At 35.6% G+C, this 16,181-nt stretch overlaps 1 protein-coding gene across 2 annotated transcripts in view; it reads left to right on the top strand.

Annotated features, from left to right (window-relative positions):
* NUDCD1 (NudC domain containing 1) overlaps positions 1-10,277 on the top strand; it is a 97,301-nt gene extending 87,024 nt beyond the window's left edge. For both annotated transcript variants that reach the window (XM_059995068.1, XM_059995067.1), the window contains 2 exons: positions 5,764-5,923; positions 7,934-10,277. In XM_059995068.1, the coding sequence (XP_059851051.1) occupies positions 5,764-5,923; positions 7,934-8,226 (453 nt within the window). In that variant the 3' untranslated portion in view covers positions 8,227-10,277. The remainder of the gene's footprint in view (positions 1-5,763; positions 5,924-7,933) is intronic.
* Positions 10,278-16,181: the final 5,904 nt, after the last annotated feature.

Here is a 16,181-nt window from a genome sequence, read left to right as displayed (position 1 = left end):
TATTTTCATTCAGTTAATTAACTTATTAGCAAAACTAGTTTGCTTCAGTTTGTAACCTTAATTCTGATTTTCTCTTTTGGACAAAATCCTTTCATCTGGACTTTCAAAGGTTGCAAAGAGCAGAGAAGACCTCTCATTACCTCAAGTCACAGATATTTAGTGTGAACATATGTGGAGACTATAAGGAATAGTGGAAACAATCTCTTTAGATCTCATAGAGAAATAGAAGGTCATTCTGTAAACAAATGCACTTGCAAGTTCGACCTAAAAGAGAAGGGAAACATTGTTTAGAAAATAGCACATAGTTCTGATGACAAGGTAATCTCCTTGTCTCCTGAGAATCAGTCAAGTGTCCCTTGCTGTCTACTGTAGTGCTGCGCCATTATCATCACATCACCGTCTTCTTTACTTGCTTCTGCTGCTCATACCTCTGTGATTCACTTCCTACCTCATGATTTCTGCTTTCTGTAGTCTCTCTGGGTATGTCTTTTGCCTCTCTTTCTTATTGGCTGTATGTTTGTGTTTATTGTTCATTTTTGGCATTTAAGAAGAGGATTTACTGTTTTTGGCCAGCCACCATCCCCTATGGGAAGCACCTGTTCAAGAAAACACTTCAGTCTAACCATTTCATAAATCAATGGATAAAAGATGTTTGCCTTTAAGTTAGTTATCTACTCTGGTAGAAGCCAGGGCGTGGGATCCTACAGTTTGCCTACTTGGGTATATGGAAGCTCTTGTGGATACTGAACTATCACCAGTCTGCTCATTATAAGTGGCTTGCTTTTTAGGCAAGTTTGTGAACAGTGAGCAGGGGACTTCCAGTTCAGTCTAGGGTCTGGAAAGCTGGAAAGAGTGTCACTCCCAGTGTAACAACAAGAGAAGCCTGGATAATCAGTAGAATCATTACTTAAAAAAAAATTTTCAGTGATCTGAGGTTACAGTGCAATCAACTAGCTTGAAATCCAAGGGAAAAACAGGTACCACCAAGGAGAGACTGGATAGGAGAGCTGGTTCATCTGAACATAGGAAGAAGAAAGGATTGCCATATAAGTGGGTAAGGAAAATCCAACAAACTGCTAAAAGCCTAGTGGGGGCTAACAAGAAAGTATAGAACCCATGGGATTTACAGATCCTCTTTATGGACCTTGACCAGGGCCTGATGCGGAAGACGGGGAGCAGGGGAGGAGCCGGACAGGGGGAAAGCCACCCTGGTGATGCAGCATTGGAAGAGGGAAGTATCTTCTGCCGTGAAAGAAGAATGAAGTCCTGCCTGGTTTATTTTCCTTAAGTAGCAAAAGCCTTAAACTGCTGAGGGAACAGCATTAGATCTTATCCTAAGGGCTCAGAAGAAGACCCACGGCAGCCGGGGGAAAATAAAAATAACTTTAAAACACCACTGCTATGCCTGGGGCAGGGGCAGGAAATCAAGGGTAGATTATCAGAATTCTCCTACCACTGGAGATGAGGCAGTATCACTAAAAAGGCCCAAACCCAAGGACACAAGGCCCACTACTGAAGCTGAACCAAGAGAACCCTCTGCCTATATCCTTCCATCCACCATCATCAAGGCTGAGAAGCACCAAGTAACAGGCAATAATAATCTACCACTAGGGAAGGAGTAAGAGCATAGAGAGACTCTGAAATGCGGATGTATGGTGAAGGCCTAAAGTTAGGGGTGGAACAGTGCAGTTGGGGAAAATCCTCCAGCATCTCAGTCCCCACCAGAGTGCAGTGGTGATGCACTGAAGGTAACCATAGCAACAACAGAATTCAAGCTCAGATCAGCCCTTTCTCAACCTCCCTCTGTCATGACCACCCACACGAATGGCCTAGCAGAAGAAATGTGTCCATCACCAGGCATAAATACTGCTTACCTCAGTCTCTACAGTTTTTTACATCCAGTATTCAGTCAAAGGTTACAAGACACACAAAAAGAAGTAAAACACACAAAAAGAAGTAAAAAATATCCTGCTGTCAAGAAACAAGGGGAAACAAACCAGACTCAGAGATGACCCCTATTTTGGAACTGCCAGACAAAGGATTTAAAATAACTGTGGTTAATATGTTAAAGCCTCTAGTAGAAAAGGTGAATAAATTAATACAGAATTTTAGCAGAGAGAAACTGTAAAAGAGTCGATTAAAAATGCTTGAAGTTTAAAAAAAAAAAACCCACAGCAACAAGAGAAGAATGCCTTCAACAAACTCATCAGTATACTCAATACATCTGAGGGGAAAAAAAAAATCAGTAACCTTGAAGACTGATTTCAGTTCTGCTAATTTTTACTAACCTAAGAGGGTGGAAGTGGGGTGGGATTAAAAACAAACAAAAAAACAGAGCATCCAAGAGCTGTGGGGCAATATCAGATGGTCTACTATACATCTAGTTGGAATCCCAGAAGGGACATGGAACATTTGCCAAAATAGACCATATTCTGGGCCATAAAATAAATGTCAATAAATTTAAAAGAATAAGAATCATGAACAGAATGTTCTCTGGCCATAACAGAATTAAATTAGAAATTAATAATAGAAAAATCTGGAAAATCCACAGGTATTTGGAAATTAAATACATCTCTGAATAACCTACGAGTCATAGTGGAACTCACAAAGGAAGTAGGAAATATTTTGAATCGAACGAAAATGAAACAGCATATATGGGATGCAGCTAAAGCAGTGCTTAGAAGGAAATTTATGGCATTACATGTTATATTACAATAGAAAAAGTGTCTCAATTTTATAATTTAAGCTTCCATCTTAAACCAGGAAAAGAAGAGCAAACCAAGTCTAAAGCAAGTAGGAGGAAGGAAACTTTCAAAGAGCAGAAATGAGTGAAACTGAAAATAATGAAACCAATGAAAAGATCAAAATTGGTAAGTCTCTAGGCAGAGTAACCAAGGAAAAAGAACACAAATTACCATATCAGAAATAAAAATGGACATGCCAGGACAAGTCCAAAAGACAGTAAAGTGTAATAATGGGATGTTATAAACAACTCTATTTTCATATATTTGACAATTTAAGTGAAGCTAATTCCTTGAAAGACAAGCATTACCACAGTTCACTGAAAAAGAAACAGATAACCGTAATAGTCTTATATCTGTTAAAGAGACTGAATTTATTGTTAGGAACCTTCTGACAAATCTCCAGACCTAGGATGCTTCACTGGTGTGCTCTACCAAATGAACAAACAATACCAATTCTATACTTCCAGAAAATAGAAGAGGAAGGAATACCTCCCACCTTGTTTTATAAGGCCAGCATTACCCTGATAGCAAAGACATGACAGAAAGGAAAACAGGAAAAAAATTAAAAACCACACCAGTATCCCTCATGAATATAGATCAAAAGTCCTCAGTAAAATATTAGTAAATGAAATCCAGCAGTAAGTAAAAAGGATAATACATCATGACCAAGTAGTGTTTACCCAGGGAATTCAAGGCTGATTCATCAACATTCAAGTATCAGTCAACATAATTCAGTGTATCATCAGACTAAAGAAGAAAAATATTTGACCATTCTAGTAGATGCAGAAAAAGAACTGACAAAACTTCGTATCTGTTTATGATAAAAGTGCTTAGCAAACTAGGAGTTGAAGGTGACTGCCTCCTTGAAAAACCTAGTGTTAACATCGTATTTCATGGTAAAAATACTAGAATGCTTTCCCCTAAGATTGGTAACAGGCGGGCTTCCCTGGTGGCGCAGTGGTTGGGAGTCCGCCTGCCAATGGCAGGGGACATGGGTTCGTGCCCGGTCTGGGAGGATCCCACATGCCGCGGAGCGGCTGGGCCCGTGCGCCGTGGCCGCTGAGCCTGCGCATCCGGAGCCTGTGCAAAAGATAGGCAAGGGTGTTTGCCCTCATTACTCCTAGTCAGCATCATGCTGGAGCTCCTAGCTAGTGCAGTGAGGCAAGAAAAAGTAGTAAAAGGTATAAAGAATTATCAAGAGGTTTCAGTAACTACCATGAGAAAGATGAAACCATTTTTAGGTGTTATCTTAAAAGCAGTGTTTATCTGCAGTTCCTTTGTCTACTCTTAGCTTGCAACCTTTGAATGGAATTATAAATTTTCCTAACATGGCTGCTGACCAACCTAATAAGTATCATACATCTTAAGTGGTGTAATCTTTTTTATTTATCTGTATGGAATACTTGATTTTAAAATGAAGAATAGGAAGGCTAGAATTTATTAAATGAATATCACACAGTCTCTTACTACATAAAGAAAAAATTATCTCATTTAAAGGGAGTGTTTTATCTCACAGTAAATTATATTTGCAGTTAGTTAGTTCCATCAGACTAGTGTATTATAATTTGTAAAACTTACAGATAATTAGTTTTGAGTATATTTAAAGCATCCCAATCTTATTTGAGGAATAGTGTGTCCACTTTCTGAGGGGCAGATCCACAAACTATTTGCTGAAACATGCATTAATGGAAAGTATAAAACTGAAAGTAATGAGAACACAGTTGAAACTACAGAAAAACTGAATTTGACAATAAAACTTACTGTAAAATGTAATATAAAAGGCCAGTCAGTTGGCAGTGATTTTGAAAATAAACCTCACTTAGCCAGTGTTTATCAGGAGCAAAGGGAGAGAAGAAATAGTCTGTGAACACTGTGTGCCAGCCTGTTCCCCTTCTGCAGAGAACAAGTACCGGCCCCACCCAAAAGCCCTATCCCTTGGCATTGCTGCAGCAACACAAATTAGGTTGCTCTGTCTCTGGATGCTCCTGTGACCAGTAGCCTGTGTGGGAGAGCCACTTCACAGCTTTCCCTATTGAACACAGGTCAGGTCTCCACCTTTAATTTCAACTCAACATTTTATTCTCCAGTCTGCTCTAAAACTCATGGAAGCAATTCATTGTTTATTAAGTGCTATGCATAGTTTATGTTTTCTATATTTGATATGATTTTTGTTGGTTTTTAGGCATTTTTAACTCTGATAAACAGCATTTGTAATGAAGAATGTCACTGCAACCTCTTTCCATTAAAAAAAAGTATTCCTATGGATGGAATCCAGTTATGAGCCTCAACCTAATGAGTCTGTAGTAAAATGAGTTCCTTTAGCCATCAATATTGCAATAAAATTATTAACATAATGAACATTCTTGACATTTTATTGTAAATAGACAATACAAAGTCAATAATTTGTAAACAGATCTGCGTTTGAATCCTAGCATTGTGATTTTTCTGTGTAGCCTAGGATAAGTTACTCAAGCTCTCTCAAGTATATTCTTCCATTTATGAAGATAATAGCCTTGTGGGTTATTGATGTTAATATTTATAACGTGTCTGGCACATAGATTGTGCTCATAAATCATAGTAGCTATCGTTGTTCTTGGTAGTTATTATTACAAGTTAGCATTTGTAAACTTCATATTTGTATTCTGTGGTTTAAAAAATATTCTGCCTATTAAATTGGTGCTTTATAGCATGTTGTAAACGAGTTACGAACAGTTGACAAATACTATAGTGTAGTGGTTAAGAACATAGACTCCGGATTCAAATCTCAGCGGCACAACTTACTACCAGGCTGACCATGGGCAAGTTACTTAAATCCTTTGTGCGTCACTTTCCTCAGCTTTAAGACAGACCTAACAATAGCACATTTCTCCCAGGAGCATTATGAAGATTTATTAATCAGTTTTAGGTGTGTAAAAAGTTTAGAACAGTTGTTGACATGTAGTTCTGTGTGTCAGCTGTCATCCGTATTATTATTAATTTGTTGTTGAGTAAATGATTTTTTTGTCACTTTTTATTTCAGGTGAATCTTGGAAGCAACCAGTACCTTTTCTCTGTCATAGTGGATCCTAAAGAAATGCCCTGCTTCTGTCTGCGCCATGATGTTGATGCCCTTCTCTGGCAACCACACTCTGGCAACCAAGACGATATGTGGGAGCATATCGCAACTTTCAATGCTTTAGGTATAAGCAAGCTCTTTGACAACTTTTTCCTTTATATTGAAAATTAGTCAATTCTTTTTAAGTTTTTGGGTTTGTTTAAATTTGAGCTGTCCTAACTATGCTTGGATTGATTTGTGCTATAATTTGGTTGCTTGCACATAGTTGATGAATGTTAGTACTTTTGGAGCAGTAGGACTAATTTGTTTTTATGCTTGTGCAGAAGATCAGCACAGAATAGAAATCAAAGTGGTTATCTAACTGCATGAATCATTCTAATCAGTTATTTGCTTATTCCAACTAAGCTATACAATATCAGAATATGAACAAGGGGCTTGACAGTACCCTACATGGAACTTGTATTCAGGTTTCTTCAGAGTAGTCTTCGGTAATCATGGAATTGCTCTAAGGTAAAGCACATTATGAGACATCTTTCATGGAACTTAAGTGAAAAACAGCCATTATAATGAAAACACTTAGGGAAGATGATGATAAGCAGAAATGAAATTTATTCTGTAGGATAAAAGGGAAAATACTGGTTTTAAAACTAGAGCTTGAAACATTTTGAGCTACATAATTGTAGACTTACGCAATAATTGATTTAATGATAAAATAATACATTAGTATTGTGTGGGAGAAATTTTTTATATGAATTGACCACAGCTATTGCTTTATTGAAAGGTTATTTTAAACTGCCAGCAGGAAGTAAAATTATGCATTGTGATTGCTGTATATGTACAACCCTAATTGTAGAGGAGATTTTTTTCAATTATCCCTTATAGTTAATAATATGAGCTGTTAAACTGGTAATTCAGACTCCAAATGGATTTTTGTGACCTGAAATAAAGTTTGATTGAATAATTTAGCCACATAATTTCTAGTTCTACTAAAATTCCTGATTTTTTATTCTATTTTTTTCAGTAAGAGGGAAAGCTTTATCTTAATTTTCAGATATTCCTTTTGTATCCCTAAATCCCCTAGTATAATGGAATTCTATTATGCTTGAGTTTAAGTTAAATCAACATTACATTAGATGTGTAGTCTTGAGATGTTATATACATTATTTCGTCAAGATTAGCCTGGAGAGCTAAATCTAGGCTCTCAAATAGGTGTCTGTGTCCTTTCTAATTTTTCCTCCTCAAGCCCTGGCTTAATATTAAAAAACCAGCATTGATCTGCCTGTGCTCAGTGGTTCCTTTGCTCATTCATTGTTTGATGAGGTCTCAATTTACATTAGTGTTATATTTCCTCTCTCACATGTTATAATGTTCAGTAATCATGTCCCAATCTGAAGATTCTAGTTTTTATTTCAGAACATAAATGCTCTTTTAGACTATAAAGATAATTTTTAAAAAGATTATTTCAAAGTTTAATTAGTTTTCAAGGGATATCCCAATGGAATTTTTTAAAATAGATACGTGAATTTTCTTTGAATTTGTAGTGGTCTCAAGGCTCTGCTTCTTCTGAGAGGTGAAGTACAAATCCTGTTACAGTGTTGGTATTTGTGTATAAAAATACCACTAACATTACAGAAATAATGGGAATGCACTGTGCATATTAGTACCTTTGGGGATGGGGTCTGCATTATAACACACTCCTAAAATAACTTTATAATACATCCTATAAACATTTTCCCATTTATTTGATAAGAAGATGCTGTAATGCCACATCTCTGATTGATGTACTCTATTATTTAAAGATATTTTGGCATGTTTTTAGTGTTAGATTTTTAATGTTTTAATTATTCATGGAAATTATATAGGAACTATATTGTGCTTTTTTTTGAAGGGATGAAACACTATTTTGTTCCTTAGGAATTAATGCTTTAATTTTGCACCATTTGGGAGAGACTGATTGTGGCTAGTCATTAATGGCTCAGAATTTAACCACTGTTGAGTATCTATGATATATATTTTTATTTAATCCTTTCAATTTATAATAAGATTTATGAACTATTAAATGTTAAGTCACTGTTTTTCCCCTTCTGTTTAATATATAGTTTTTCTCTTTTTTTTGTCTCATATTTCTTGGCAGGTTACGTCCAAGCATCAAAGAGAGACAAAAAATTTTTTGCCTGTGCTCCAAATTACTCTTACGCAGCCCTTTGCGAGTGCCTTCGACGAGTTTTCATCTATCGTCAGCCCACTCCCATGTCCACTGTACTTTACAATAGGAAGGAAGGCAGGCAAGTAGGGCAGGTTGCTAAGCAGCAAGTAGCAAGCCTAGAAACCAGTGATCCTATTTTAGGCTTTCAAGCAACAAATGAGAGATTATTTGTTCTCACTACCAAAAACCTCTTTTTAATAAAGGTAAATACAGAGAATTAATTACTCCAACATGTTGGCTTCTCTGTACTGGAAAAGTATTCAGTGGTAGCCGGAAGGCTGGGCAGTTGTGCTGTAATCTGTTAAGTTTTTATTGTGTTAAAATTATCTTGTATGAATTTATTTTTTAAAGGATATTGGAAATATATTCGAGATTATGAGTCTATAAAAGCTATGGAATGAAGCTGCAAATTTAGAGGAAATTAGCTTCTGTAAAAAATGTAAAGATAGTATTAGCAAGTATAATTAATTTTTTAAAAACAGGCTAGAATCTCATCTTTTATATGAAAGATGTACAATTCATGTTTAAATAAAAATATTTATCATGTATTCTTTGTTCACTGATACAGTTTCTACTTCTTTACCTATAGAATGTATAGGATAATGGTTAAAGTGTTGATTCTTGTAAATACTTTTTAAATGGACTGAATAGCTGGGGTAGAGGGAGAAATATAACAGGTACAGCAGGTCTAGTACTGTTAAAGTTTGCTGAGAGACCTTAAGTGTTTTTTCATATTAAATATAACTTTATTTAACTTTTATCCATTTGGTCTTCCACAGACATAAATAAAGAGAGATGATAAGGTTCTATACGAAGTGTAGCTCTTATCCATTGCCATATAACAAACCACTCCAAAACTCAGTGGCTTAAAACAGGATGTTTTATAATTTTTCATGGTTCATTGACTTGACTGTCTCTGGTCTGCATGGCCTTTCCTCCTCCAGTAGGCTAGACCGTGTTTCTTCCCATGACAGAAAAAAACATTACAAGAGGGCAAGCCCTAATGTACAAGAGTTTATCAAGCCTGCACTTGCATCATATTTGCTCATCTTCCATTGAACAAAGCAATTCTAGAGTCAGTGTGAGAGTGGAGTACACAAGGATACAGATAGCAGGTGGTATGATTCACTGGGAGCCATTTATGTAGCAGTCTACCATACAAATTATAATTCATCCTGGTAGTTCTCCTTACATTTCTACAGTTAAGAAAAAAGTAATCCTGTTTGTTTATACATTAAATATGTTTTGCCATGAATTTTAGCTTCTTATATTATTTCCTTGGATTTCTTTTGGTGTGCATTTACCTGGAAAATTGTTTACTTTTATACCATTTTTGTATACTTCTTATATATACTTCATGTTAAATTTTATATTATAATAGGGGAATTGAGACTTTAATATAAGAGGCAGAAAATGAAGAAAAGAGTACAAGATAGGAAACATTTGTTCCTAACATATCTCTTGCCTATCTAGACAAGGGTTTGGCTGAATTAAATTTTAGTGAAAGAAGGAAAAATAAGTTTGAGAGACAGAAAAGGAGGAAAAAGATGGGGATTACATGCATGTTCTAAACACTATGTCAGAAAGCGGTTTCCTGGAGAGAAGTATTGGGATGCTAGATAAAAAGTTGGGAAAAGTCCTGAGAACTGGTAGTGACAGTGGAGTCCTAATGGAACTCTGTTAGTACTAGGAAAGAGGACTAGAGAGCTATCAAGCATCAAGAGATCATGAACACAGAAAAAAAAAAAAAGTATGGCTGAACCAAAAAACAAAACAGTGATATTTGCAGAACTTTTTAGTGTCATTGTAAAATTTAATGAAACAAGACTATTTTGACAGTGAACTATTAAAAGCCTTTGTTATGTGATAGTACATTTACATTTTCTTTAAAATTTACCTCAGAGATCATAAATACCCTCTTAGGGAATTTAAGAAAAATACAGATTAATGTGGTGCTTAATTAACCATATGACAATATATATATATATGCAAATTTACATATGGTAATTTCTTTCCTTTGTATATGTGATTTTTAACATGATTAATGTTGAACTGAAACCTATCAGGATAACTAGTCCTAAATATTTTTGCATATTGATCTATGTTAAGAGAGTAACAGGTCTAGAGCAGTGATTCCAAGTAATGTTTTCTTGAAATGTTTCAAGGATTCCACAAATATTTAACTCAGTTTGAATAATGTTCTAAAGAGATATATACAAGTACTATGAACGTAGTACCTTGTGTTTTGTTGATTTTTTTATCATAAATTATAAATGGGAATTTATAAAACATTTATGATAGTAATAAATAGTATTTTGTGTTTTTCATATGGAGTCATTTAACAATATTCATTATATCAACGTTTAGTAAGCATCAGCTATGTACCATAACATATTTTCAGGGCTAATGATAATACAGTGTTAAGTTAAAGACAGATATTCTAGTGGTTTCCAGGTGAATTTTCTCTTTGAGTAAAGAAGTAGGTGGGGGGTAGGTGGAGTTGCTCTATTAGACATTTAACCAGGTCTGGAACCCATATGAGAACAAACAAAAGAGTTGCCAGTGGGAAGGGTCAGGAAGAGGATAATAAAGTTCAAAAAATTAACCAAAGAAAAGTATCATAAGGGACTACTATGAACAATTATATGCTAACAACTTTGTAACACAGAAAATGGATAAATTCCTAGAAACATATAACCTATCAAGACTGAATCATGCAGAAATAGAAAATCTTAATAGACTGATTACTAGTAAGGAGTAATAAAAAACCTCCCAACAAACAAAAGACCAGGACCAGATGGCTTGACTGGTGAATTCTACCAAACATTTAAAGAATTAATACCAATTCTTCCCAAACTCTTCCAAATATACGGAAGAGGGAACCCATCCAAACTCATCTGAGGTGGCCAGCATTACCCTGATACCAAAACTATACCAGGAATGCCACAAGTAAAGAAACTTACAGGCCAATATCCCTGATGAACATAGATATTAAAATTCTCAATAAAATATTAGCAAACCAAATTCACAATATATCAAAAGGATTACACACCATGATCAAGTGGGATTTATTATAGGGATGTAAGGATGATTGAATATTTGCTAATCAATGAACGTGATACATCACATTAATTTAGATACAGAAAAAGCATTTGACAAATTTCAACATCCATTTATGATAAAAAGTCTCAACAAAGTGAGTATAGAGGGAACATACCGCAACATAATAAAGGCCGTATATGACAAGCCTACAGCTAACATTATACTCAATGATGAAAAGTGAAATCTTTCCCTCTAAGGTCAGGAACAAGACAAGGATGCCCACTCTCGGCACTTTTATTCAACATAATATTGGAAGTCCCAGCCATAGCAATTAGATGAAACAAAAGGTGTCCAAGTTGGAAAGGAAGAAGTAAAACTCACTATTCACAGATGACATGACTATATATATTAAACACTAAAGACTCCACCAAAAAAACTTAGATCCAATGAATTAGATAAAGTTGCAGATAAAAAATTCAATATACAAAAATCTGTTGAGTTCCTATACACTAATAACAAACCATCAGAGAAATAAAGCAATCCCATTTACAATTGCATTAAAAAAGAACAAAATACTTACAAATAAATTTAGTCAAGGAGGTGAAAGAAACTGAAGAAGACAAAATAAATACGAAGGCATCCCATGCTCACGGATTGGGAGCAAATGTTACTCAAAGCTATCTACAGCTCTAATGCAATCCCTGTTAAAATTCTAATGGGATTTTTCACAAAAATAGAACAAACCTGAAATTTATATGCAACCACAAAAGACTATAAAAATCCAAAGCAGTCTCTTAAGAAAAACAATGGTGGAGGCATCATGCTCCCTGATTTCAAACTGTATTACAGAGCTATGGTAATCAAAACAGTATGGTATTGGCATAAAAACAGACACAAAGATCACTGAAACAAAATAGCCCAGAAATAAACCCACCCATATATATGGTCAATTAATTTATGACAAGAGTCAATAATATACCAAGGGGAAAGGAAAATTTCTTCAATAAATGGTTTGGCAAAACTGGACATCCACACACAAACGAATGAAAATAGACCACTGTCTTACACTATACACAGTAACTCAAAATGGATTAAAGTCTTGAATGTAAGACCTGAAACCATAAAACTCCTAGAAGAAAACATAGGCAAGTAAGCTCCTTGACATCAGTCTTAGCAATGATTTTTCTTTTTTTTTCTTTTTCTTTTTTGGATCTGACACCAAAAGCAAAGGCAACAAAAGCAAAAATAAACAAGTGGGATTGCATAAAACTAAAAAGCACAGCAAAAGATACCATCAACACAATGAAAAGGCAACCTACTGAATGGGAGAGAATATCTGCAAATCATATCTGATAAAGGGTTAATATCCCAAATAAATAACTTACACAACTCAAAAGTAAAAAAAAAAAATCCAATTAAAAAATGAGAAGATCTGAATATTTTTCAAAAGAAGACACAGAGATGGTCAACAGATACATGAAAAGTAGTGCAACATCACTAATCAACAGGGAAATGCAAATCAAGACCACAATGAGATATCACCTCGCACCTATCAGAATGGCTATTATCAAAAAGACAGGAAATAACAAGTGTTGGTAAGGAAGCAGAGAAAAGGGAACCCTTGTGCACTGTTGGTGGAAATGTAAATTGGTGCAGCCACTATGAAAAACAGTATGGAGGCTCCTCAATTAAAAGCAGAACTACCATATGATCCATCAGTTCTACTTGTATTTATCTGAAGGAAACAAAAACACTAACTCAAAAAGGTATATGTGACCCCATGTTAACAACAGCCAAGATATAAAAACAACCTAAGTGTTCATTGATGGGTGAATAATGGCATATATATATAATTCAGCAATAAAAAGGAAATCTTGCCATTTATGAAAACATGTATGGATTTTGAGGGCATCATGCTAAGCAATATAAGTCAGACAGAGAAAGACAAATGATCTCACTTTTATGTGGAATCTTAAAAACACACACAAACCAAAACCGAACTCATAGATAAAGAGAACGGAATGGTGGTTACCAGCGGTGGGGGTGGGATGGGGTGGGGTGGGGGATTTGAATGGGTGAAGGGAGTCAAAATGTACAAAATTTCATTTATAAAATACATAAGTCATGGGGATGTAATGTACAGCATGGCAACTATAGTTAATACCACACTGCTTATTTGAAATCTGCTAAGAGTAGAACTTAAAAGTTCTCATTATAAGAAAAAAAAATTGTAACTATAGTAACATGTTAACTATCCTTACTATGGTGATCATTTTGCAATATATATAAATATCAAATCATTATGTTGTACACCTGAAACTAATATAGTGTATGTCAATTTAAAAAATGAGCGTGAAAAATAATTATGAAAACAATCTGCAGAATATTTAATTGAGTCACAATTCAGTTGCCACATTAAGAAAAAAAACCAAAAAGGGCCTGAGGGATGATCCTAGGGCAGGCAGGGATAATGGCTGCTGGGGCAGGGCTCTCCAAGGGGTCTTTTCCAAATGGGATCCAGAGATCCCATTTCTTTCTGGCCCCAGCCCACTAGGAAGACAGGTCAGCAATGCACTGTAGCACACGTAAGAACTGCACTTGGTGGTGTGAAGTAAAGGAAGTTAAAGTGCTTAGGGAGCTACCTGTGGACTGGCAGCATTTGGGTCTAGTTCCCGCCTGCCCACCTCCTCATGGTCATATTCCCGCCTTTCTTCACAGGCTGCTATCTAGTTCTGCCTTGTTCTTCCGGATAACCCCCAAAATTTCAAGTGTTGATTAAGGGATCCCTTTTCACCATTTTATATCCAGGGCCTGATACAGGTCTTAATGTGTAATAAGTATTTAATATATGTGTTAAATAACTGATTTTTTAAAAAAAATTAAGAATGGTTAACAATATTCAATAATGCTTTGAAATAATATACAACTATCACATTTCTACATAGAATGGAAATTACAGGTTAAATTATCATTGCACAGGTATTTCTAACATTTGTGATTATCTAGAGATAAGAACAATGGTAAGTTTATGTGTGGCAAATAATAAATAAAATTGGTATTGTACTAGTCATTGATGATAATGAAGAATATTTTAATTGCTTAGTACTGTGTCTTACTGAACAAGTGATAGTAGTTGAGCTAGTAAAAATTAGGCCTAATGTTGGGATGTTGGAGTAATAAACGAGTGAGAAGTAAGCCCTTCTAAAATTAGTATTAAAGAAAAATAGGCAAAAACGGCCAAGCCAACTAGATACCAAGATATATTATGAAGCAGTAATTACATGAGGTGGTATCATTGAATGAGTAAACAAATACACATTTAATTTCTATTTACTTACTAGAAGGAAATGTTTATAATCTCAAGGTTGAGAAGGCTTCTTTAAGACCCAGAAAGCAAAAATAAATTAAGGAAAAGATTAATGAATTTGATCATTACAAAATGTAAAATTTCTTTATGCCCTCTTCTACTAACAGTGGTAAAAGATAAGCAACAGACTGCGAGATCTTTGCCAGTGCATAGTATATGAGGGAACTACTATCAAAGAGAACTATTAATAATAAAAAAGGAAACAAATCACACGATAGAAAAGCATGCAAAAGAAAGAAAAGTCAATAGGAAAAGAAATAAAGATGGCCAATACAGTTTTTTTTTAAATGCCTGGTCTTCCAGGTAATCAGAGAAATAGGTAAAAAATCTTAAGTTTTATAATAGTAAATATTGGCCAGGATATAGGAAAATGGGAACTCTCCTACCCTCTTGCGGGGGGGGGGGGGCGGGTATAAATAGGTATATGTGAAGGACACTTGGCAGTATGTTTTTGTTTTTGTTTTTTTTGTTTTTTGGTTTTTTTTTTGCTGTACGCGGGCCTCTCACTGTTGTGGCCTCTCCCGTTGCGAAGCACAGGCTCCGGACGCGCAGGCTCAGCGGCCATGGCTCACGGACCCAGCCGCTCCGCAGCATGTGGGATCTTCCCGGACCGGGGCACGAACCTGTGTCCCCTGCATCGGCAGGCGGACTCTCAACCACTGCGCCACCAGGGAAGCCCGGCAGTATGTTTTTATATTAGAATTCTATGTATTAGTGTTTTTTAGAATAGGTTAAATCCCTCTTAATGGGCCTGAAAACTTCCTGACACTCATATGTAAGTCATATTTTTTTTCCTTTTCTCACTGAAGAAAGATGGAGTTAAATTGTAACATATTGGCAATTTACAACAAGATTTGTGTGCTGTTTTCTAAGAAAATAGATACTCCTGCGAAAAGTCTTGGTTCATAAAAACATGTTTTTCTGCTCTTTAATGCATCTATTAGAAAATAAGAGGGAAACACCCCTTAGTGTCTCAAAGGAAATAAGAAAATTGAGATTGAATATCACCTGGGTTCCAAAGTTTCTGCTGTGGGAAGGAAATCAAAGGAGCCACCCTTTCACTTTGCTTTCAGCAAGTATTTTGGGTTTAAAAGCAGGCAAGTCATGTTTCAAGAGAAGCAACTTATGATGGATCCATTGCTAGCCACATCCATCCTGAGATTCTGTTCCACCTGTCTCTTTCTCCAGCAGACTAGCCCAAACATGTATTATGGCTATGTATCAGAATGCGAGAAGGCAAGAGCAATTGCACAAGCATTTTTCAAGCTTCTGCTTGTGTCACATTTTTTGATATCATATTGGCCAAAGCAAATCACAGAGTTTATCCCAGAGTCAGAGTGGAGTACTCTGCAAAGTTATGTGGTAAAGACATGAAAATGGACGAGGTGAAAAATTGGAACCATCTTTGAAATCTACCACACATATCCATACTATTTCCCAGCAATATCATAGATTTCTAACCTTCCCCCACCCCGACTTCATGGCACACAGAAAATTATATGGCAGAGTGGGGCAAAAAAATGAAGCTGCTCTTGGCCAGAAGTGACCTTGGCTATCCAAGGGCCTAAATATCTAGGCAGCTGGTACCCTATTTGCAGCACAATGATGTAAAGTCTATAAAGAGGTGTGTGCATACATTGAAAAGACTGCCAATTATAGTTAAGTGCTGTACTCAATTCTCAAAAAAAAAAATCAAAATTATTGAAAAAAATTTAATTTAGAAAAATATACTGGGCCATTTAGATCTAAAATCTATAATTATTAATA

This window comes from Delphinus delphis, chromosome 17 (assembly GCF_949987515.2).
Source record: "Delphinus delphis chromosome 17, mDelDel1.2, whole genome shotgun sequence".
Classification (NCBI taxonomy): Eukaryota; Metazoa; Chordata; class Mammalia; order Artiodactyla; family Delphinidae; genus Delphinus; species Delphinus delphis.
Note: the sequence above shows the minus strand (reverse complement) of the source record. Positions and strands in the feature narration are given on the sequence as shown.